The sequence below is a fragment of the Pholis gunnellus genome (assembly GCF_910591455.1).
Source record: "Pholis gunnellus genome assembly, chromosome: 9".
NCBI lineage: Eukaryota > Metazoa > Chordata > Actinopteri > Perciformes > Pholidae > Pholis > Pholis gunnellus.
In genome coordinates this window covers 21,718,778-21,744,338 of record NC_136535.1, presented here as the reverse complement: position 1 = coordinate 21,744,338, position 25,561 = coordinate 21,718,778, and the positions used below count along the sequence as shown (strand labels likewise).

General features: G+C 40.5%; 1 protein-coding gene across 3 annotated transcripts in view; it reads left to right on the top strand.

Moving 5' to 3' along the window:
* The window catches only part of LOC306701130 (galactosylgalactosylxylosylprotein 3-beta-glucuronosyltransferase 1), a 73,617-nt gene extending 48,737 nt beyond the window's left edge, over nt 1-24,880 (top strand). Inside the window, exons 3-9 of one of the 3 annotated variants that reach the window (XM_079166383.1) lie at nt 8,263-8,420; nt 11,664-11,806; nt 14,037-14,069; nt 14,175-14,686; nt 18,596-18,892; nt 21,363-21,469; nt 21,729-24,880. In XM_079166383.1, the coding sequence (XP_079022509.1) occupies nt 11,695-11,806; nt 14,037-14,069; nt 14,175-14,686; nt 18,596-18,892; nt 21,363-21,449 (1,041 nt within the window). In that variant the 5' untranslated portion in view covers nt 8,263-8,420; nt 11,664-11,694 and the 3' untranslated portion in view covers nt 21,450-21,469; nt 21,729-24,880. Of the gene's footprint in view, nt 1-8,262; nt 8,421-11,663; nt 11,807-13,997; nt 14,070-14,174; nt 14,687-18,595; nt 18,893-21,362; nt 21,470-21,728 lie in introns of all 3 variants that reach the window. The other 2 variants (XM_079166382.1, XM_079166384.1) reach the window with 2 other exon arrangements.
* Nucleotides 24,881-25,561: the final 681 nt, after the last annotated feature.

Here is a 25,561-nt window from a genome sequence, read left to right as displayed (position 1 = left end):
ACTCTTCATGAGTGTTAAACCTACTTGACACTAAGTGTTGATTAAGAAATTACTCCAAATACAGTGTTGATTTTGAACTGACTCCTGCCAGTGTTAAAACATATTTCCTCTTGTATTTACTCCCTTAGCGTAATTCTTACCCAACACCTTATTTTCAATTTACTCTGTTTTAACTCTTCAACAGAACACTTTTAAGAGTTTTACATTTTCTACTTGACCATATCCAGCTAACACTTCAAACAATAAAACAAAAAATGTTTGCAGGAGAAAAAACAACAAACACCATTATATCATATCTTAATAACAATTTATTAAAAATAAAAACATTTAGTTTGCATACAATTTTTCATTAACAGTTTAGAGATGCAAGTGTAACTCCCATTTGTGCTACATTGTGCAACAATTAATTAAACCTCACTTTCAGTTTCAAAGATGGAAAAAAACATTGTTCTTAAAAGACACGGTATATTTAGAATAGTACAATCTTAACAATGTCTGTAAATATTGAAATATGTGTGTTTACAGTGCATTTAGAGGATATACACAGAACAATTCAAGCTATTTTAACCCTATAGAACAAACTTCGCTATCATCTGCAATCTACCAGCAGGTGTTCGAATTACATTTCTAAAGGAGAGATTCACAGATTTCTACCTTTTATTTCAATTTCTCTGCTCATGGTGTGAAAAACAGTGTGTAAATCTAACTGCACTCAAATTTGGTATTAAAACATATAGTTACAGATACAATATTTTAAAGTGACAGCCCTCATGGCTCTATTGTAAAGGTCTTGGTTGGAATCTATTGGTATCTTGGCAGATGATAGAAAGATGTGTATAAGTTGAATAACAATAACTATTTTAACCACAGTAAATGCAGACAAATCATCCTTCGGAAAAATGACTCAAGTCTTGCTGGCAAAAATTGTACAAACAAACAATTCTTCGTATTGAACAGCCAAATCCAATTTGACAGACAAAGTTCTGAGTTGAGTACAGCCCTAAAATAAATATATATATATATTTTTCCCACAAGCGTAGAAGAACAGATGTGCATGAAGAAGAGACATCTAAATTACCTCAGAGTTTCAGTCACCTTTTGTCCGGTTGTGTTCCTTGACAATATCGTCTCCACCAGGTTTCTTGGCCAACGCAGATTTTTCCAACTGTGAAACGATGATTTTTGTTTTAATCACATGGCATCTGTAAAAACAGAAAAAGTGAAATGGCATTATGACCCACATCACAATTCATTCTGAGACAACACTGAAGTTAAATGTAACACTAACTAGCTTTTGTCAAACACATTAAAAACGACTGAATGTAATTAGACAGCAATAGACAGAAAATAAACTATTAATTTAATCTAATTGGCTTCAAAGTGAATCCTTGTAGGAGTGCCCATGCACTCAAAAGGGAAGGTTTGTCACGGATAATATCACAACTCCCCACACACGCAGTATTTGCTATTTACTGTCATCTATGGACATTGAAAACAATACAATACTGTCAATACCTCTCTTGCCCACATTGTGGAGTTTGATGTTAGCTAGTTAGCCTAGCTAACTTAATGTGCGAGCACATTTGAGCTAACGTTAGCTTTCAACTCGGTCAGGTTAGCCCTCTGCTAGTCGGTATTTCAAGACACAAAAACAACTGGAGTCTATGTTGAACAACAATATTCAGTTATTCTAATTATTCTTTTTTGCTGAAATGCCAAAATTTGGTTTCTTAAGTGATTTACAGAAACTTACCAGTCTGTCGAGAAGTGCAAAATGGCGGGGCGAAGCTCATGATCCGTTTGAAAGGAGAAGGAGGTGGGAGGAGCTTTCCAGAGTTCAGAGTTCTTTCCAGAGTACACTACAGCAGTGAACAATGACATCAACACTGGGGAGCGATTTACTCTTGCTGTTGTTGTAATAACTCTGAAATAGTCAATGTACATTGACACTGTATATTTGACACTGAAAAGTTTAACTCTGATTATTTTCACCAACACTGGCCGATAAATTGGTAGTAATTACTCTTGCCATTGTTGTAATAACTCTGAAAGAGTCAATGTACTATGACACTGCATATTTGACACTGGGGAATTTGCTGTGTAGGCGAAGCTTTTTGGGGGGCTGTGACAGTTACATCAATAATGATGCACTCCAATGACATGTCTTCCAACTTTCCCCAGATATCCTTGAAAACTGTTCTGGGCTTTACCAAGCTGGTCGGAGAACAATGAATTCATAAACGAAAGCGAAAGATTGGACGTACCAGGACACTCTATCTCCAGAGAGGCTCTCTTCCCTGTCGACTGGAGAGTACATAAAAAATGATGCCACAAAGCAAGCAAGAAAAGGATTATGTTATTATTGGGTCCTCTGGAAATAGGAGATGGTCCAAGGGAGCTCAGAAGTCAGAGGGAGACTCGATAACAAACTTGGAAACATGCCCTTGCTTCATCTTTGACTCAACTTTACAAATCTGAGGAAGAGAGGGAAGAGGAAGAATGTGTGAGCCTGCCAGTGCTGATGTCTCTCATATACTTGTCAATGTCAGGGTTTGAGTAATGAATTAGTTCAGTGCCTATTAAAGTATTTTTATAGCCCAAACAATGGTTATGCATGTCAACACATTAATATAATAATATGTTTGCCATTATTTAATTTAATGTTAATTTAATCTCACATATAAACTTATTTCTCTGGATACTGAAATACTGAAAACTGTCTAGGATTAAACCTGAAGACACAGTCATTTAAATTTGTCCAATTAGAAGAATTCATTTAGTATTTGGCTACAATTCGACAAGTTGAGCGTGAATGTTTTTTTCTTTACCTTGGAAGTCTTAACTTAATGTGTACTTACTTTCTTATTTTTCCCATACTTTCAACCACTTCTTGTGGTCTTCAATAGCGGATTGGGTTTGCTCAGTGCTCATTGCGTGGCTTTGGTCAAAACAAATTCCATTTCCACTTAAGTGAATTTAGTTAAACAAAGCCTTTCGTAAGTGCACTGAAAAAAATGATTCGGCCCCCCTGTAAATGTTTATTTCATTTTCATGTGTAATTGAATCCTACGTATCTTTTTTTAATTAATCTCAAAATGTACTGTGCTCGTTTTCAAATGAGTTAATTCCATTCAGTTAAAAGTAAGAGAAGAGGAGAAAAAATATATGTACTGTTTAATTTCCACACGCTTTCCTGTCTGCGCATGGGCAGACGTGCTAGAGATTCAAATCCTAAAGGCGGGGATTTTTTTCCCTCTGGGGGATTTCTGTTGGAAGCTCGTGCACACAGCCATCTGTCCACAGGTCTGTTTTCGGTAAGTAAGCAATTTATACCCATATATATATATATATATATATACCGTGTGTTGTATTTGTTCAAAAACAGAAATTTAGCTGACACTATGAATTGTGTGTTTGCTACTTTAGCTAACGTTACAATAGCTAACGTTAGCTTAGTTGCTACTTTAGCTAACGTTACACCAGCTAACGTTACAACAGCTAACGTTAGCTTAGTTGCTACTTTAGCTAACGTTACAACAGCTAAGCCTGTAATAACATAACGTGAAGGTGATATGTATGTTAACATTAAGTTACATGATATTGCTCTCAAGTGGAATGCTAGGTGAAGTACATTTTATTAGCTTTTAGGCTGTTTTAGTAGCTTGTGGACTTCACAAACATGCATGCCAATGTTAATGGACTATTTAATGAGTTGAAGACTGGCCATGCTGATTGCCAACTGTATATTCCTGACTGGTTGCAAGTATGTTTTTAAGTCTTTTCAGTATGGCAGAATTAGATAAAGCTAACTGAAATCACGTTAGTAAATGGTGTTGAAGATGCTCTCAGACAGCAAGGGGTTAATGTTACTGTAGCTGCGTTCCTCTGTGAGCTGCGGACACAGTGACTTCATTTTCTTACGCGAATGACAGGTGATCTTTTAACTCTTTTCCTTTTATCCATATTTTAAGCAGCAAAGCGTTAAATAAATACACAAATACTACACTCTGTCACAAGTAGAAAAACTATATGCTCTCATGCCTAATGCAGCTCTTCGGTTTTGCACCTGCTGCCGTCATGACGTCGTTAGATCACGACCAAAAAAGGAGCGTCAATCATTAACATAAATGCTTTTCAATATATTTTACATATCTTTAGTTCCTGCACAATGAGCGCAATTCAAAAATTAAATGATTAATATTCCCGAAATTCCAATTCACTAATATATACACTGCTGGCTCTTACAGTTACCGTCGCTCATAATGTAAAAGAGAAAGGCAGCCCACGACAAGTGCTTTCAACCCTTAAAGGGCTGCCATCCTCCAGGCATCCAACTTGAGGAAGATGATGGGCATCTCATTCTGAAGTATATGGTAAGTCAATGTAACCAGCCACATGTACTGTTTAGTGTTACAGAAAATGTTTTCAGATCCTAATATCACTAATAGGTACAACAAGTCATTGCGACAGCACAAAAAACTTGGTTCAAACCTGTTGAATAGGTATAGAAAATGTCTGTGATTTTGAGTAACGAAAACAATGCTGATTTAACCTCATATTCGACTGTTAACTGTATTTAATTGAATATATAACATAAACACATTTTTCTTTTTTCTCATATTCTCTTTCAGTGTACAGGACATCGAGGACATGACATCCTGAGATATTTGAAGATATCCACCATGTGCATACATGTCATCAAAAGAGGGTGGAGAAGCTGGATGTTATGATGACAGTGACATTCATGCTGAAGGAGTAATCATTCTGGACAATATTGGATCCGTAGCCCAAGCTCCTTACAATGAGGCCCTCTTGTTTTCCCTCAAAGTACTTTGACCAGAGAACATTTACTATAGTGTGAAATGCAGCGTAAGAAGATGTTGCAAGCTGAAAAACGTGTGTTGGACTGTTGTATTAACACTAGTGTGAACGCTGGACATAGGGGCTTGTTTTTGTGAGACATTGGGTATTATATTCACTCAATGCTTCCTTTTGATGTACGTGTTCGCTGTCTTGCAGCTATGGTACTGGTGCATTGTTTTTTTTGTTAGCAATGGCACTGGTATAAGTAAATGTCCTGCATTCAAAGTCTTAAATAAAAGTGTTGTCAGCAAGTATTCTCATCAAAATGTACTTTTACATTTGCACTATCAAAAGTATTGTGCAGTGAAAAAGCTTTCAGACAAATGTAGTTAAAAAAAAAATGTTTACCTCTGAGATGTAGGGGAGGAGAAGTGGAAAGTAGCAGAACATAGAAATACTTAGAAGTACCTTATATTTTTACATAAGTACAATACTTGAGTAAATGTACTTATTTACATTGCTGGTAATGAAGATAATAAAGTTGTAAAAAGTGAGTATTTTGTTTGCTTCATTTGTGTAAACATGGAATTTATTGAAAGTTAAGCTACTAGTAATAGCTCAAAATGTTTAACTAAATCAAACTTAATTTTAGTTTGGAGAAATTAAACCATTAAATTGATGTGACTCTACAAAAACAAAAAAGGTATATTTTTATGGTATATGAAAAGGAATACATTTGTCTTATTGCCAGACAAAAAATCACTCGGGGCCATTTTGGTTCCAATTACCGCCTTCTAAATCATCTGAAGGTTTATCATTAAAGAAACAAATGATGCTTTCCAATACAAATGACGCTAGATTCATTGGAAGGTTTAATGAGGCACTGTGTCCTCATGTAATAACTTGGAGGTGTTACATTTACAGTACAGTGCGTTTTTATTATTTTAAAGCTGATGCACGTATGTCTAAAATTATATTTTTAAGAAGTTAGAATTTATATTATAAGTAAGAGGGACGATTTTAATCAAATTTCTTTTAAAAAAAAACGTCTGGGAGTTAAGATTATTTAGAGATCTGAGGAAATAAAACCATATAAGCTTTGTGTATACAATATGGGAATTGCTTCACAGCTCCTTTATAACCATAACAACATAATGATAAAGTTAATGATCATAGAAAGGGACAGTCTGCTGTGGGAATATTATAATTTACCGTCTGATCACTCTTGAGGTGTACTGTTGTCCAGATCTCCCATCCTTTTCATCTCGCACACAGTACCTATTTCTCTGCCACACTCAAACCCAATAGAGAAACATATTGTTTCACCCCTCCCGCTTCACCTTGTGGGGGTAATGATGTTAGTTCAATAATCAGAACAACAATTTTCACACATGACATCGTTGCTGTGAGTCTTTATTAATCAGCGGCAGGTGTTCCCTTCACAGCTGGTTAACTTGTGCTGATGTGAAAGGCTGTTGAGCTTCATTGTCTGCCATTTGCTGCAGATTAGACTAAAATTGATCAGCACATAAAACAGTGAGAAATGTAAGCTGCGGTATTGGTTTTTGTATATGCGTGTATATCTGTCATCCACTTCAACTGACAACAGTGTGCTCTACAGTCAGTTCTGACTAGAGATTGCTAGCAGCTCTGTTAGGCTGCAGGCTGCTTGGGCACAACATTGCTTGCGCTACATAACATTAGCATGCTAACATGCCCCCAATGCCAACATGCTGATGTTTAGCAGGTATAGTGTTTACCACATTCATCATCTCAATTTAACGTCTTAGCATGCTAGTATTTGGTAAACAGCCCAAAGAACCACTGAGACTGATGGTAATGTCATAGATTTGGCGGGTGTTTGGTTATAAACCAAAGTGTTGAACCAATTAAAATTGTATTAATTAAGTTAAATCTTCCTTTAAAAAAGAAGTTAATCTTCCATGGCCCAACCCAACTAAAATGTGTAAAAGCCAAAGAAGGAACAAAGACTTTTAATAAATGCATTCATTATATCCCCAAAAGGCATTTATAGCTCTGTATATTCTGCACATAACAGCAATATGAATTTCAGCTCCCTCCGGCTGGCAGCCCTTGCCACGCTTGTTTGTTTTCCAAACATTTTCTTTTAAAAATGTTTAGCACTAAGATGCTGCAGCGGCCTGTTGGAGGATCTGAGATTTTGGCAGGTTATTGAACTATACAGTGTTTCCCTCTGTTTAGCTCCATCACAATATATAGAGGCGCTTGTTGTACAGAAATCAGAGCGACAACACTGTCATTGCTACTTTTGCATGCGTTGACAGTACCTGGCAGCAACTGTAAAGCCTTTCTATCACTGTTTAGTTATTTTTCTTGGCACTACAGTGTTTGCTTGTCGCTTTCATAAAAAGCAGATAGCCTACTGCAGAAGCTGCACTAACCCATGAAGACCGTTCCTCGTATTCATCTTTCATTCTTTTTTCCACACAACCGACATCAACCCTCAGAAGCATGATACTTCAGTTTGAGAAATTGGACAATGTGTCTGGGCAATCTGAAAATAGATTGTTTTGAAATTTAGTACCCATCAAGGACACACATCCCCCAACTGCATTGCTGGATCACAGGCAATTTGCCTTTTTATACAACAGTGTGGCTCAGTAAAAGGATTCTGAGAGTCCTGCTGTTCATTCCTCCAAAACTACATATTTGCAGTTTATATGATTCTCTATTACAAAGCCCCTTAAAAAATACAGTCCTCAGCCATTCAGTTTTGCAGCTGATGCAGCGTGCAGACATCACTGCCTGAGTGAGGCATAAGCCTCCATAGCAGCAGCGTTCCCTCAGATGTATTTGAATAAGACATGATGCCAGTTTATTTTTGTAACATCCCCCACCCTAGACTGTTGGCAAGCAATGGAGTTGTGACTAACCCTCTTCCATTTTCCACATTAGGCATGAAAAAAAAAGAAAAATACAGACTCTGTGTCTGTTCAGTTCTGATTGGAGTCAATGAGATAAAATTATCAATACATGCACGGTATTAACCATTTCACACATGAGCAGAAATGCAGCATTGTAAAGCACAGCAGTCGTATACCACTGGAGGAGCGAATCCTGCTGTGAATCTGAATGATGTGCATCCAATTTAGAGTTCATTACTTCATACTGACACACTTTTCCTCAGCCGCATTTTCAGCCCAAGCTCTTTGATGTTAAATAATGAATAGACGTCCAACAGCCACACCACTCACAAAGGTGTCTAGAGCCAAGAATTGCTGTAAGGCATTGACTGTTCAAAGCCTGTCCAAGTGGCTATGTTTAAACCTGGCTGACTGTCCTTGAATGTCTCATGCTGGTGTGAGTGAGAGAAGGGGGGGGGGCACATGAAGGTACACCCTGTGAGAACACAAAGCGACAAGCACTCGCAATCTGTCATCACTGAATCATATTCACTGAACTGTTCTTCCTCTACAGGTCTCAGGACTCAGTGTTGCCCGTCTGCGGCAGAGGAAGAGGAAATGGTCGGCTGAGGTGCCGTGGAGGACGTCACCACTACGTAGCTCGTCCAGTATGCAGTGTGGCCTTCCCAGCTGCGCATCCCCTGTGGTGCCATGATCCAGTTGTAACTGTGGGTGAGCATCCAAAGGCTTTTTTCCTTCATATGGATGTATTAATTATATGCAAGCAATGTGATTAAAGGGGCATTCCCCTGAACGACTCAGGAGGGGCTTTGTCAAATCTGAGAAAATCAGCCTGGTGATGTCATAGTAATGTCGTTAGAGCATTCTCGGCTTGTGAGAGCTATTGGAAAGCCTACGTTACAAACTTGAGGTGTGAGAGTTTGAAAGATGTGGGCATTTACCGAACACGGTCTAATAAAAGATACTATCCAACTGCCTCATGGGAAATTAGGAGATGCAGTGAAGCCAGTCCGTATTTGCAGAATGCATCCCAATTCTGTTGTTTTCGGGATTAAAAATGACCTGGGCCAGGAGTTAACTAGATCAAAAGTGAGGACATTGTAGGTTTCTCCCATTAATGAAAGCTATCATTTTTCAGCCACCATAATGCTAACAGAGACACTTCCAAATACCAAGGAACAAGGGAATATTCACAAGGTCAAGGAATTCATTTCCCATCAAATGTGAGCAATAGTAGTGTTGTGTGATGGGTAGATGGTAAGCTGTATAATAGTTTGTGGTCCCCAAGGCCAATCCAGATTGCACAAAGAAGAAGTGTCGGAAATGACTGTATTCGCTTCAGATAGAGTTGATATGGCTTTTTAGATATTTATAGGCTGTAAAAGGATTGTTTGTATTTCTAGCATTTGTAAGCAGATCTAAAATGCTTTAGGTGATCTCAAAGAAAAACATCTGTTGCCCCATGTTGTCCTTTGAAAAAAGGTGGCTGCATGCTGATGCACGTACTGTGGGTCATTTTCTGTACAACTTACTGTACTTTATACTTTGCACTCTGCAGAACCACGAGCAATATCAATTACCACAGAGGACTTCACTGTAAATCGCCTCTCCAGTAAAGTTGAAAAAATGCAGCAGAACCAATTTTGTTATCAGTAAAAAACCACGTATAGGTGCGTGTTGTGTCAGAACTATTCACACACCTGATTACGTGGACATTATGGTGGATTTATTTACAGAGCTCAATGAACAAAATTGGCATATACAATTATGTTAAACTGCCACCTTCCCAAGCAGTGGGAGAATGATCACTGTGGGAAATGTGATGACTTGCTTCCTCATGTGTAAAGCTGTAATGAATATGCCAAACACCTGTGCTCACATTATGTCTGTTTTTCTCCTTTGTGTAATTGAGCAGATCAGTTAATAACTGCATTTTTCCAGTTAGGACTCGGCGTAATGCCAGCAGCCTATTAAGGAGGAGGAGAGACCGTCCCTGGGAGAGACGGGAAGGTCTGTCATCCTTAAATTTAGTGTAAATGAGCTACCAAAGTGGCGATGTAGTAGGCCCCACAGCACAGGGAGCAGGACACAATAATAAGTGTGTCTGAGATATAATGATGTAATCCAAAACTAACAGACTACAACAACTTCTACATTTGTGAAAAATGATGTCATCATTTTCGTTGAGACTTTGTCAGAGTGATTCTCATTTTCAAGGTTTGTGTGGTATTACCTTTAACGTTCATGTCATTGTGTGCTTTAAATGCAGAATCAGCGTCTCTATGCTGAGGAACATTCATTTGTCGTTATTGCGTAACAATAAAGCTGGAGGTAAATTCTCATTCCTAAAACATCCAATTTGCGCTTAAAATGTTAACAGAGTAAGAAGTGTGTTTAAGTGCTAGGCCTCTTTTATTCCAGGTCTTGAAAGGCCAGATCCTACATTATTTATTCAATCATACCTTCGCAACTGTAACCAGGCATAGTTTGTCAGTTAAAAAAGCCCCGTTTCTGGTTAGAGCTTCCATTTATTTGCCCGTTCCGGGATGCTATCAGAGTTTTAGGTAATGATAGCAGCTGTTTCTGCTCATTATGGTACAGTGTTTGGTTTATACTCCTCATCATACTTATAATACGACTCTAGCCCATTTACCCCTTTTAGAAGCTTCTCATTTTCAAATGAGTCAGCTGGAAACATTAAGATGTCAGCCTGAGACATTGTTTTCAATCAAATCGTGGAGCTAATGTGACTAGCTTACATTAGATGGCTATAGGTTATATTATCTGTTTCAGTTGAAAAAGTAACTAAGGCGGGGCGCAACATAGACATGTCTTCGTAATGTATACACTGTATTACTGTATTTACGTCACATATATAAATAAAACATTGGAACACATAAAGAAACTCAGATTTAGTTATACCAAAGACCTGTTATATGATCTCCTGGCCTGGTGGTGGATGGTGCAGTTCATGGAGACAGTATAAAAACAATAATGAATAAAGTGAAACGCATAGAAAGGCCTGTCACTACATTTGAGAACGCTAGCTGGCTCCAACCCTCCCCTAATTTCGGTTATAGGGCAACCCATGACCTATCCCTTAGTTTGTGCCTGTCATGTATCCGCATGCATTCAGGCAACAGACGTATTGGTTTCCACAAAAGATAATTAACTGAAGATGTTTGGAATGCCATTTAGAAACCCTTACTGCTGATGTAATTGTAAGTGTTTCTGGTAACCTCTGTTGCCCAAATGTGTGCGAACAGAGGAGAGGTATAAACTGGGACCACCGTTGACCCATTGCTTACATTTAAATCACAAATTGCACCTTTACCTTTAAAAGTAGCTTCAAACCATTAAGAGAAAAGGAGTACAAGTTGAACCTTAAAAAAACACAATGCATTGAACCTTTTTAATGGAAGTGTTTCAGCTACGTAGAGAGACCTGCTACCATTTTGTTAATCCAATTGTAGATGCTATTTCAATTAATTTGCAGTCTGTCATGCTGGAATTAGATTTGTCAAAGGGATACAAAGTTGAACCAAACAATCTGGACTCAGAGTGAAGGGCACATATCCCAAACAGTCAAGCCACAGTCTGGTGGCATCGTTTCCTGCCATTTGGCCTGTGACTAGTTACAGCACTGGGCATGAAGTCGCTGCCTCGTCCTCACTGATGGCACGATGAGCTCATCGGATCGGCAGAGGGCACAAGCTCCTGCTCCATGTTCTCCTCTGGTAGATTTGACCCAGAAATCTACCAGAGGAGATTTCTCTGGTAGGGGAGGCACTGAGTGTCTTCCAGTGCCTCCCCATCCCTTATGTGTTTGCTTGAACGGTTGAAATATGAACACAAACGTTGACATTGTTTCGGTGTTCAAAGGGATTCTACGTGAAATCCTGTGTGTTAACAAAATGCAGAATGATAATACATCCATCTTTTTTTTTTCTCCAGGTAATGCCGAGCCAGATAACCAATCCTGGAGATGCCGAAGAGAAGAGATATTCTTGCCATCGTGTTGATCGTGTTACCCTGGACGCTGCTCATCACTGTTTGGCACCAAAGCGCTATAGCTCCGCTCCTCGCCATCCGCAAGGGTACGCAGTGCACTGCACTCCACTGGCAATACCACACGTGAAGTGGGTCCTCGAACCTAACAACGCACTTCAGGTTTAGGAAAACAGGCCGTTCATTTAGAGGCACTCACTAACAATGACCACCAGCTTCATCAGAGCTCAATGACACTCGTCCAGTCACTGTAAACCTCATCAGTGGGGATTGTTTGGTGCATGATGAAGACTTTGAAGTCACAGACACACACTGTATATGCTCTCATACATCAAGGAGTTATTTTTTATATTGTTTATTCAGTCTGTCAATTGAATAGAATCTCAGCTTTGTCTAGTCTTCTTTCATTTCTCTTATGTTGACAATACCTTTTTTTCGAGTACAGTATGTTCTGAAACATTCGCAGCCTATCCACCTACATGGCATGGCCCGTTTATCCATATTTTTTCTCTTAGTGTGACGTTTTCAACTTCACACAGCATGCACTGTACAGAGGCATGTCCACAATTCATTTATCCATTTAGGTTTAAACTATGCACCAATTTCACTCACTCGCTCACTTACTCACTCACGTGCAAATTAATTTTAGAGTTTGTTTAATCAGCAATTTGAAATCACAAATACGTTCCGTTCCGTTAGCTTCACGGAATATCTTCCACCCAGGTGTAATATCACGTTTGCACACCAATGTGAGTCATTAAGACGCACACTCATGAGCCTCCCAATCATCCCACAGAGACCAGAAACCCAACAGTGTAAAATGTCAAGCATTCTGCAGGGTAAACAAACCCATTAGAGCCACAGCAAATCAACAGAGCTCTTTGCCCTCTTCTTATAATGTCATGAACGCACTCACAGGGATTAACAGCCAAAGCAAGTACACACAATTGTTCTAAAGCATACTGGAGTCAACAGAAGCTACAAACTATATTAAATAATTCATTTTTACAGCTTACCTACACAGCTAAAATAGTGTCTGATTAGATTAAAAGAATGCCAAAAATGTTCTACTAGGGTACTAACACATTTCTTCCTCACCAAATTCATTGGTTTTATGAAAACAGTGTTGACAATGACATACAGTGAAGGCACAATGAAGTGTACATAGAAAAACAAATTGCCAGTGCTATCTGACACAGGTCTGCCCACAGGCCTCCTTTTGTGTGCTCTTAAAAGAGAAGCTAGAGGTGTTTTTTGGCAGCTCGCTCGCTGGCAGCCTTTGTCAAACATCTGGCCATCAGCAGATTGTGTTAATCTTTGAGCCGCAGAAGAAGCCTCCGTATGTCGGAGGTGCGACTGGAGCTCAGGCTGAACAGTGACGAAGCTCGCCATTAGCTGTGGCACACTGAAAAGAAATTAACAACTTTAATGACCCAATTATCATATTCTATCCATCTTGACCAAACTACTGGGGCCAAAGTATCACAGCCTATTCAGCTTGTGTCAGAGGACTTATTCACCACTGTTTACATGCAGGTCTTTAGTAGTCAAAATTCAAAATTACATTCACCTTATTCCAGAAGAAAGAAACAAGAGAGCAGTGTGTTAGTAGCACAGCATTCACTGCTTTAGTGCTGCAGCTGCTGGGAGCTTTGATCATTAATTCTGTGTGGTGTCAAATGCTCAACATGACCACAAAAGTAGTTCACGGAAAATCAATTCCAGTTTTCTACTGTTTCATTTGCATTTGGTGTTACCTGGATTTTCAGACGCCAGATAACAAGTGTGCATACAAGGGAAATATCCGAGCATGTATGTTTTGGATTGAGCAGAATAACCAAATAATTGCATAAACAATTTCAACCCTTTTCCGTGGAGTCATTTATGAGCCAACATATCTTGGTGGCGGAGTGTTCAGTCCCACCACAGTTAATCATAGCATTTTAGGTCATGTTTTGGAATCTCTGGGGCAATATATATTTATAATTAAATTAATGTGAATATTAATTTCAGCTGCACAACTACATTGCAGGAAAGTAGCATAGTGTTTAGTAAGTTAGGGACATGGAGGGGCAGGCAGAGGACGAGGGAGTCCATGGTGGAGTCTGAACATAAAAAGAGGGCACGTCTCCTGGATCCACATACTCACATTTATCTTCCTTTCGAAAAGAAAAGCCCAAAGGCAACGCTGGGGGAATCTCTCCCCTCCCTTTCCTTCCCCTGTCTCTCTGTCCATCAGCTGTGTTATCCTCTCACGGTGCCTGCTTTCACTTTTTGCAGCCTGTCACCATCTAGTAAAAGAGATCTTTATCATTCCAGAGAGGCTTGCAGTCCGTCACCACCGGCTCTCAGGTACACTTTACCCCTATTGGGTTTAAGTCACCTGAGGCAAATATACAAAGGGCAGCCCAAGGTTGCACTAATGCCTTACATGTCTTCTTATCCCCAAATCTGCAGATGATGGTGTGGAGGGCAAGAGGGAGGCAGGTGGCCAGGCACAAGACTCCAAGGAATACTGTGCCTCAGATAAGGACATTGTGGAGGTGGTGAGGACAGAGTATGTGTATACGCGGCCTCCGCCCTGGTCCGATGTGCTGCCTACCATCCACATCATCACCCCCACATATAGTCGACCGGTACAGAAGGCGGAGCTGACACGGCTGGCAAACACCTTCCTCCATGTTCCCAACCTGCACTGGATCCTGGTGGAGGACTCCCAAAGGAGAACGCCTCTCGTCACGCGGCTCCTCCGGGAAATGGGACTTAACTACACCCACCTCAATGTAGAGACGCCCAGGAACTATAAGCTGCGGGGTGACACTCGGGACCCCAGAATCCCCAGGGGGACGATGCAGAGGAATCTGGCCCTGCGGTGGCTAAGGGAGACCTTCAACGCCAACAGCAGCCAAGCTGGAATCGTCTACTTTGCAGACGACGACAACACATACAGCCTGGAGTTGTTTGAGGAGGTCAGAATTGCTACACACACATTTAATTAATGCATTTTTATACAATCTCTCATGAATTGGCTAGAAGAAGACAAGCGAGACAAACCACATTTACAGTATAGGTTGTTCTTTGCAGTGGATGTTTGCTATATTACATCAACAGCAAACAATGGCTACCATGTACACGTAGCTTCCTCATAAGCCTCTTTCACACACCCTGTTTAAGGCAGGACTGTTTCACCATTAATATGCCTTGCTGTTCTGAATGAAAGATACTGAGAAAGAATGGGGGGACAGAGTTGTTCCCCCGCTGTCATCAACACAAAACATCATAACTCTTTTGATGCCGTGGCGTGCTATCTGAATATACACTCTGGGGTGGCATTATGTTTTGTGTGAAACGGCAAAGCCGGTGAAACGGCGGATCTTTTATAAGGAAGTATCACGGAATCTATATGTGAAAGGGGCTATTGTTGTCTTTCATAGATCCCTGTGTAACTACAATTACAAATGAAAGTCATTACCATAATCCAATCCCCTCTAACCTTAACCTAACTTCTTAAGTATTTCCAACTTAAATCATCTACACTTTAGATTGTAAAGCCTGTACCTAAGTATAACCATTTCCTGTTTGGCACCACTATTTCACCTTTCAAATGCTGCTCCACTTGAGTTCCAGAAAAACAAACCCTGTGCAGAGCAAACGGCGGGTAATTCAGGCGGTCTGGGAGATTAATTCATTGTTTCGTTCCCAGCACAAACACATAGGCCAGGCTTTTTAGAAAGCTAGAACGCTCAGCAGCCACTCGGCTAAAAGAGGAGAGACTGGAATTGATCAGGAAGGCCAACAGTCAGTGAACCCTCAGCAATAAGTTATGCTCATTTTGTGCAAAGATCCTGTAAAAAAAATTGACTGCTTTTTCGCGTGGGCTTGAGGAAAGGATGAGGCAGATTCAATATTATTTTGTGTCTTTGAATTGTTGGTGTAATGCATAAAGTTTGTTTTTAAAAAGGGGTTTGCCACTGATATCCTCTACTGTACATGTATATTCCTTTTGGAGTTGCATTGGAAAAAAACATACACAAATGTAAATATTAACTTTGTGGATTGCATGTTTTCTTGCGGATCCGTCCCTATAGCTGTGGTTCAATATAAAATATATGGCATATGGCACTGCCCAGCCATATACTCTATGCATCCGTGGTATGTTATAAAACTATAAGTTCACTGCAACTTGGAGACATTTTTTTTTTTGCTCCTAACAAGCATGGTCAGTGATCTGGAGCTGGTGGAGAGATGTTTGGGCACGTGATCCGTACATCTCAGGCCATCCATCTCGACATCAGTTGAATTACCTGAGCAGACATGGTCTAGGCCTTCTGAGTATTAGCCTCAGGTCTTGTTAGTAGTGTGGACGGGGTCCAGAGTAAATGGAGCGTCAGGTATTGACGGGGCCTGTCATTACCTTTCTCTGGGAATCAGCCGAAGTGCTCCATCTCCCTCAGAGGCCCTCCATCACCTCCAACGGGCCTATTTATGGGTCAGAGTAACGGCCCCGAGGGGGAAGGAGAGAGACGCCGAGAGGGAGAGACAGAAGAAGAAGAAGAATGATAAAAAGAGAAGGTGACAGCCAGATAGACAGAAGGCAGAGAGTGGACTGCAACTACAGAAGAAGTTGCTGACACCATAGTAAAAATTCAGTAGTTTGCTGACACCGTGGTAAATATTCAGTGTCTCAACGGCTTGAAAACAATATAGTTGTTTAGTCTCCAGTGTGGTGACACGGTTGAAAGATTGATGTGCACTGCTCCATATGTTAGCAATGCACTCACCATTTTCTCCCGGTCAATATTAAATCATCTAATCCATTAATTTTGAGCAATTTAAATACATGTATTATGAGAAAATGTAAAGAAATTAGAGCTAGTTACATGTTGACGAGCTGTCAGCATCACAACAAATGAAAATATGAATGGAGCAATCCCATACTCAGAATGTCTGCAGTGAGTTAAGATAATCACAAATCAACAACATGTCCGACATTTCCATCATATTTTGACTATTGGTGCTTCCAGAATATCTTTACACACAAGATATCTTTGAGAAACTGTTAAGATTGTCATGATTTAAGCTATATAATGGATATGATATAATGATATAACACCCTACCTGTTTAAACATTTTTAATAAAGACAATTTAATTACACATTTCTATTGTTATTCTACAAAGACTTAAATCCAAACTAAAGACTCCTCCCATGGCAGCAATGGCCGACAATTCTGTTCTGTTCCTCCCTCTCTGCACCCTTAAGGACTGATTCCTACCTGGATGCCTGCCTTCTTTTATCAGCGAGGATTTTTTTTGCTTCTCTAAAACACGGCCACTTTGTCTCCGACGGCCCCGCACTGAGTGGAGCAAGGAATAGATCTTAAATGCACACGCAGGCATTCAAATACAAACTGTAGCAACAGTGAACAAAAAAAAAAAAACTCTGTTCAAACACACGGTATTCACCAGAGTGGGGCAAGAGGAACTTTGTTGCGTTTTCATTTGCTTGGGTGCCAGAAGAAGAGAGATGCGTGCTATTTTACTGTGGCTGATATTCCCACAAGAGGCAGCAGGCGGAACACTCGTTTTCACATTTTCAGACGGGAAAGTGACGAGCCTCTTGACATTGCCTACAGAAAGGCTGATTCATGCTTCATTTAAGTTGTACGTACTGTATATCTACGGGGGAAGCAGGCAGGTGTACGTGTGTTTGGGTGAAATGGGTCGGTGGCTTGGATTCAGTTTCTCATCTGTCTACAAATGCAGCGCTGCCAAAGCATATAGGCCACATAACAGACAGAAATATGATCCTGTGTATAAAGCTGTAGCAGCACAATCACATGGATGCATGTCAGCGCTCAATCTCTCTTCCACCATTAACACCCAGATCTCATTGACACCGAACGTCCTGCCAAATCTTATCTGGGTTCCTGGCACAGTTTATTTCCTCCCAAAGCTAAAATCCACAGACTCCCATAAGCCCCCCCCCCCCGCCCCCCCGCCCACTTCATGCTGTTCACACTCTGCAGCTCTCTGATCCCCTGAACTGACCACACATCAGCCCATCAGAGATCACACACACCAAACTAATAGAGCAGATCCTGTGCAAACGGTTATTTGCACGTGATTTGCACACATATTTGAAATACACAATGCACGCTTTAACGAATACACACTTTGAATCAGGCTTGCGTTGCAAATATAGACATTTTCTATATGCACGCTTGTATATGCATGTAGGAACTCTACTTTATCATATACTATATACACACATTCTAGATACTGTTCATACACTTGCACATTTATTTTTAAGTAGACCTTCCCCCACAGTGGCACCAGCATAATTATTTCTGCTGCATTGAGTTTGATTAAACGACTCTGCTGTTTCCTGTTCCCTCACTGTAAAAAAAACTACATTTTATGACTGCAGCCGGCCCTTCTAGAATGGCAAAGGCTAACTGAGAAAAAAGGGTGGCAAGATCGTTTGATGCTGGAAGATTAAAGGACAAAAAGAAAAAGCGGACGGCGGTGCTCCACCGTAAAGAATCTCCTCAGCCAACCAGCGACTGGAGCCACTTGCTCTAATGGCTTGGCTCCTTCAAAAGATGGTTGTGTCTAATTATCTCACTGCAGGGCAGCTGTTGAACAATGCATTTGATCTGCCTCCATCTAGCAGTGTGTCTGCTGCACAGCGCTCAATGGCTTGGTCAATATTCACCGTCTTTCAGAATGAATAATAGCTGCAGCTCTAAAGACCCTCCGTCCACACTCTGCTGTAAAGCTGGCAGCTGATGCTCAAAACGCCGTGTCTCGCTGTCATGTATGCTTTTTCACGTGACTAATTTGCTCTCTTCTCCCCTCCCTTTTCTCCTCTCGCTAGATGAGATCCACTCGGAAAGTTTCAGTGTGGCCCGTGGCCTTTGTGGGCGGCTTGCGGTACGAGTCCCCCAAGGTCAATGCAGCCGGAAAGGTCTACGGCTGGAAGACGGTGTTCGACCCCCATCGGCCCTTTGCCATCGACATGGCCGGCTTTGCCATCAACCTGAGGCTCATCCTCTTCAAGCCGCAGGCGTATTTTAAGCTTCGCGGCGTGAAGGGAGGCTACCAGGAGAGCAGTTTGCTCCGGGAACTTGTTACACTCAACGACCTGGAGCCTAAAGCAGCCAATTGCACTAAGGTAATCCCTTTGTGTCGATGATGTCAAGCACCTTGACTTAGCAGTTAAAGTTAAACTGTTCATGAGGATGGTAAAAAAAAGGTTTTGAAGGAAAAGTATTCAGAACTGCTACTTAATTAAAAGTACCAATACATCAATGCCAACGTACTCCATTACAAGTTTAAGAAAAAAACAAAACACAAAAGTATCATCAGCAAAATATATCTTAAGTATTTTGAGTAAAAGTACTCATTCTGTATGTATTAATACTGATGCATCAGTGTGTAATCTGCATTTACTTTGTTCTAATAATCTATGTGGTTGTGAGATTTGAATAGTGTAAAAAAGGAGAAACAAAGTAAACTCTGAATTCTGTTTTCAGTTATTGGACTTTTCTCTAAACTTAACTGTTTTTGTGAAATATTGAAGATTTTGACCTCTTTTGGCCCTAAACTGTTATTTTGATCAAACCATCTGAGAGGTTTTGAGAGAAAAATGTCTCTTTAATGGAAGTGCTAACAACGGATAGAAAGACTCCGCTTTTTGTAAGAGGTCACAAGTCAAACAGGTTGGGAACAACTGGTTCAATCTTGAATAATACATTGTATTTTATAGCCTTATTATATCTCTTTTAATTGTAAAATCTTAATCTGTGAAGTAAAGCTGTAGAATAAATGCAGCAAAGTAAAAAGGTGCAATATTTCCCTTTGAAATGTAAAAGAGTAGAGGTGGAAAGCAGCAGAAAGCGCCCATACCTCCTCTCCACCACTTGCTGTAGCATACTAATGACACAACCTTAATGATCTCTTGCTGAACCTGCATGCTGAACCATCGCGGTCAAATATGTTTACCACTAATTCAGATTCAGAGGAAAGAACATGGAAATAAACCATAAATCTAGGACACAGATATGAGAATGGTGGTATTGATATTTGGACTCTGCAAGACAGTAAATAAGCACATTTCCTAAAGTGTTTAATTATTTCTTTCAAAGACAACAAATGTAATTGAACCACAGCACTTTCCCGACATGGATAACTTATTTTATATCTTTTTAATGATCCTCAATCAAGGGCATATGACGTTTTGATGCCTCAAACTTACTTAATGAAGCGTTCGGAGCTGGTTTGCATGACCTCCCCAATGTTCCTCTTCAACATACAGGGCAAGAAATCCATGCATGTCTTCACAAAAACTATGAAAACACGATGATTTTCTGATGGTCAGAGAGCAAATGAATGCAAAGTTGCTGCTGAAAAGTTGGATATCATTGATTATACTTCTCACATTGCCCACATTACTTCTCCACACACACACACACACACACACACACACACATATATTTCAGTAACAGGCTTGAGGGCAGCAGCAGCAGCAGCAACGTTTTCCTCCACCATCCCTGCTTACGACCCTTGGTCTGCTTGGGTCACTTCACTAAGCCTCTCTCTGGGCAAAGAGGAGTCAGCCAGAGGGCTTTAGCGAGCCAGGATCCACAACACAACCCCTCACCCCCACCCCCACACACACACACACTTACACACAAAGACAGGGGAAAGGAAGGGAGAGAGATACTTTGAGCCAGCTTTTTCTCCTGCTCTCCCCCAGCCTTTCAGACGGGTAAATGAAAAGAGGGGATTCAGCGAACGGCTGAGAGAGCGGAATTGGAGTTGGGAGGAACGGGGAGGTAGGGCCGTCACACTGATTACAGATGAGCACAGGGACGGACTGAAGGGCGGGGGGGGGGGGGAGAGGAAGAAAAACGTTGTGCATGGGCATCCCTCTTCCTTATAATCTAGCACTTCCGATGCAAGTGACTATTAACCTCCCCCTACACCTGAGCAAAGTGGGAGTGGGCTCCTGGCACATCTCAAACACGCCCTATGCATAATTCATGGCCGCCGCCACGGTGAGATGAAAGTAAGGAAGTAAGGAGGGTTTCCAACACACGGTGAAGAGCAGGGAGAATGAGTTTGGCTCTTCTTTTTCTCCTCCCCTGTTCCCATTGCCACCTTTTTACTGGATGTTTGTCCAAATGAACCCAATCTGAAGGCTCAGTGGCACAATAGCAGAAGACCTGTGCAAAGAACTGTGCCGCTACGGCAAAGGCAAAAGAGCCCATATATACTCTCTCTCTATATATATATATATATATATATGCTGTGTCAAAATGTCTTCAGTTGGCTGTCATTTGAAGGTAGCCTTTGTCCTATGGGCAGGAGAGGACTTTACACAGGCCAAGCTGAGAGGGCTGTGTCATATTTGGTCCCTCTTCACTCCCTTCTAATGCAGGGTTCACGCTCAAGTAGCTCTTTACACACAGACAGCGCCTGTGGCGGTGCATGTACTGTAGGAGCAGGAACCAGAATCGACTGTTTTGAAGAACGTGAGGCAGAGTGGGAGCTAAAAGGGAGAGAGCGGACTCGACGAGTGCATTAAGGGAACAGCGTGGTACTAATGCTGCTGTTGTTTGTGTTTGTCTTTTTCTCACCAGATACTTGTTTGGCACACGAGAACGGAGAAGCCTGTCCTCGTGAACGAGGGCAAAAAGGGATTCACAGACCCCAATGTGGAGATTTGACTGTTTCCCCTCAGACCACGGTAAATAATAATGTCTTATTTTGAAATAGCTTCTATTGCAGGGAAAATGGAAATGTGATGATCATTTTACAGAAGAGCAGTTGTTTATTTATATTCCATATTAAATTGTGCATTTGTAATCTTTTTGTGCTTTCTGTTAGGGCACAATTACAGCAGCTGGTGTCCATTATTAAATGCCACCTATGAAATAAACAGGTTCAATTAACTTAATTAAGGCTTAGCGCGCTTTCTCAGCATATCTTAATCCGTTCTATTGCAGGTGGTTGGCCTTGGACCTGCGGAGGAAGAAAGCTGCGAGTCTCTTGATAAGTGCAACCAGCGCTCATGTCTTAATCATCAGAAAAAAAAGGAAACGGGGGCCTTTGAAGGAGGATTTAATCCTCTTGACTGAATCTGACATTTTTAAAATATGGACCAAAACAGTACAAATGTACCATATTAAAGCACAGATTAGTAAGAGGCGGAGGTTATTTGTCAAGTCTGCGGCTGAAGTGCAGAGGAGACGACATAAAGGACGCCTCTCAGGGTCAGCGTGGACGGACGTGACCTGCACCTTCGCGGTACAACGGCCCGCTGAGGACAACCCGACAAAAGAGACAGCACAATATGTCAAGCATACAGCCAGCGGAGTCAACCAAACAAAGCAGGACAAAGAATATCCTTCACCTCAAGAACACTAAGGAAATAAAACACACATTGCCCGGATCTGCACGTGGTTCAAAGGAGAAGTTTGGATTTAAGGACACCGTCTACATCATCAGCCGGGATATAAAAAAACACCACTCCAAGGACAAATATGTCTTTGGTGGATTTTCCTTTGTGCAATCACAAACATAGCAAGGGAAGGAATGTTCTTTTGATAACTATAAAAAATGTTTGCTTTAATTTAATTTAATCAGTTTGGTTGTTTCACAAGCACTTGACTTGCTAGTTCAATACTACTGACTCTTACCTGCGTTTGCTCTTGGGTTATCATTGTTCATGTTATGGTCTCATTATACCTCATGCATTTAAGCCACCCCCCCCCGTACACCTGAAGAGAGACTTCTGTTTGAAATGAACCCCTCGTAGTGCTCGGGTGCTGAAACGTACATGGAGACATCAAAATCCTGACACTACTGAGCACTTAAAAAAAGAAATACACAAAAAATGTGTGTGTAAATAGTAATTCAACATGAGAACAATCAGACGATTGATGACAAATTTTGACAAAAGCATTGTACTTACTGTATTTATATGAAAAACCAAACAAAGTCTCTTCTCTTCCCCCCCCCCGGTGAATTCCTGACAACAACACACGATAAGGCACAGGTTCACACTGGGTTCAACACATGGAAAGAGTAATAGCACACCACCAATTTCATTTGGTAATAGAAACTCCAGTTTGTGACACATTCATAACGCATAGACGAGAACGTCAAGTCAGCTACGCGGTCGACTCACGAATGTTGACCTAGTTGCCATGTAAGCTTTCACATAAAGTGTCATTTTTTTGACTTTGCAGGGAGAAATGTGTGTCATTTCAGAGAGCTAATATTTTCCCCTTGTCTCTGCACGCTCCTGTGTCCACAAGCCCTCCATTAATAAGCATCAGAGCCCGAGAATTAGATTTTCACTCGGCTTGTCAGTCCCGCTCCTCTCTAGATATGCACTCTACTGTGATGTGAAGGTGATCAAATTCCCTAAAATATCAATTCAGATGCTCGGGCTACATCTGCTGACTTTTAATACCAGCTGGTGTAAGTTATGAAGGATAGATTCAACTAATTCATGCATGGCCCTAAAATAAATGTGTTTTATAAAAACTTTGGCTTCCACGTATGAAATGAGAGAATACGCGCTCCTCTCAAATGACAGCAGGCTAAAGAAAAGCACAAAAATGAATCTTATTTTTGCTAATGATTTGCTAGCAGCGTTGACGCGCCATCTTCAGTATTGTGGATTGATTGTCTCATGGTTTTTAAATCAGTATTATGATCCATCTGTTAACTACATTAACTGGATCACAGAAGCGAGTCACCGCACCTCTAACGATAGACATCAGCAGCTACGACGCTGTGTGTTTTTAACACTGTAACAAAGTTATTCTACACCTCCTTATAATAGAATCTCCCCTCGACTTGATAAACCATCCATCTCGTGCAATACACAGCGGTGGTTCTTATCTAACGCTGCCCGGGCAGAAGTAGCTGGAGATAATTCAAACACTGAGCCTTTATATCGTTGCCAGATTATCTCTGTGCACCCCCCCTGCCCCTTCAACACACACATCCCAAAATACACCGCTGCAGTATGAACACGTACAACGACATTACGGCCTCTCGGGCTCATCAGTGCTATTACATATTTCTCTTAGAATATGATAAGATACACATTTAGGCAATGGCTGTATTATATCTCTCATCAGACTGGCTGTTTTTCATTGACTGCATGATGTTACACTGCACAGGGACCGGCCATGGAGATCACACAGACTGTCTTTGGATTTGTTCTACTCTTCAACTTGCCTCCCATTATTTATTAAAAAATCAAATTTAATATATTTATTCATGTATTTATTTTAAGTGAGGATGTGCATTTGAATCATCGCAGTGTTTGCCCTTAAATCTGTATTTTCCAACAGCATGCGCACAAACAGTAAATTGTACACATAGATTATCTTACAGATCAATAATGGGGTTGTGCTACCCACTGGCATACACACACACACACACACACACCGCATCTTCTTCATAGCATTGCTGTTGATCTAAGTTGTACTTGAGTGGTCATTATGGGCGTTTAATCTAAAAAACTGAATCCACCTGAATTGTTTTTAGTGCTGAAACAAATTCCAAAATGAAAAAAAAACACCAGCGTTTAATAAAAGACTTAATTTGAACACTGCAGGTCGTCTTAAAATTGAGTATCTTGTATATAATTTACCTTTCAAACAAAACTCAGCTCTTATCTTACGTTGCTCTTGTCAAAATGCAAGCAAACAAACGTCCGGTTGGACCGTACAGGTCGGCCGGTGGTTTGATTGGTTGGATGAGATTCTGTGATGTTAAACTCTGTGGTGTTTCCTGAAGCAGCAGAACAAATCAAAGGGGCTTCACCTTGAAAGTGATGTTGTTACAATTTTTTGTCAGACGTCTGATTTGGCATGTTTTCTGACTTCAACAGCTGACGTATCAAGCAATATGTAATGCTCACAGATAATTGATCTACTAGAACCAACCTATCGATGCATCGACTGTAACAGTGCAGGTTATTCAGTGTTTAATGTCAGTAAATGAGCATTACCCTGTGAGGGGCTTCTCTAAGGCACAATACACACAAGTCCTCTCTTTTTCCTCATCTCCATTGTCATCCCCCCCCAGCCTCATGTGATTCACATTTTATGCATGTGACTCTTTAAGGTTGTTTATTTGCCACAGCAATTCTGTCTCAGAGAAAGATGTTAGTTGAATCAAGTGAAATAAATAACTGAGAAGAACCTCACCTGTGCTGGAGTATTGTGTCTGTACACTGTGTGGTGTTGTAGCCTTCGAAGTGTGTTTCAAACACCTGACGTTTTGATATTTTCATGAATTCACCAGTGGTTTCGTAAAAGAAACCTATCCAGTCATATGTTATTAGTAGCTGTGATTGGAGCGGGAGATGTCTCTGTTTTCTGTCCACTGCTAGATGAACAAAGGGACTTTAAGGGCCTGGAGGAGAACAATAGGTCATTCAAATGTCATAGAATGCCATAAACAAATTATAGTATTGATTGGCCATGAAATGTCATAGTATAATATGTCTTAAAAATCCCATTGAAAAACTTCACAGTATACTTTGTCAATACCAAGTCATAGTATATAGTATGCCATGAACAATTAATAATACATTATGTCAGTGAAATATCATAGTATAGTATGTTACAAAATGTGTCATAAAAAAGCCGTAGTATAGTATCCCATAAAACATATTTACAGTGTCAAAATAATGGTAGAGCATGTCATGAAAAATAATAATATAGAATATTATAAAAATGTCATAATTTAGAATCTTGTAAAAAAAACATCATTGAATCGTCTACCATGAAATGAAAAAGACTTGGTATTGTTG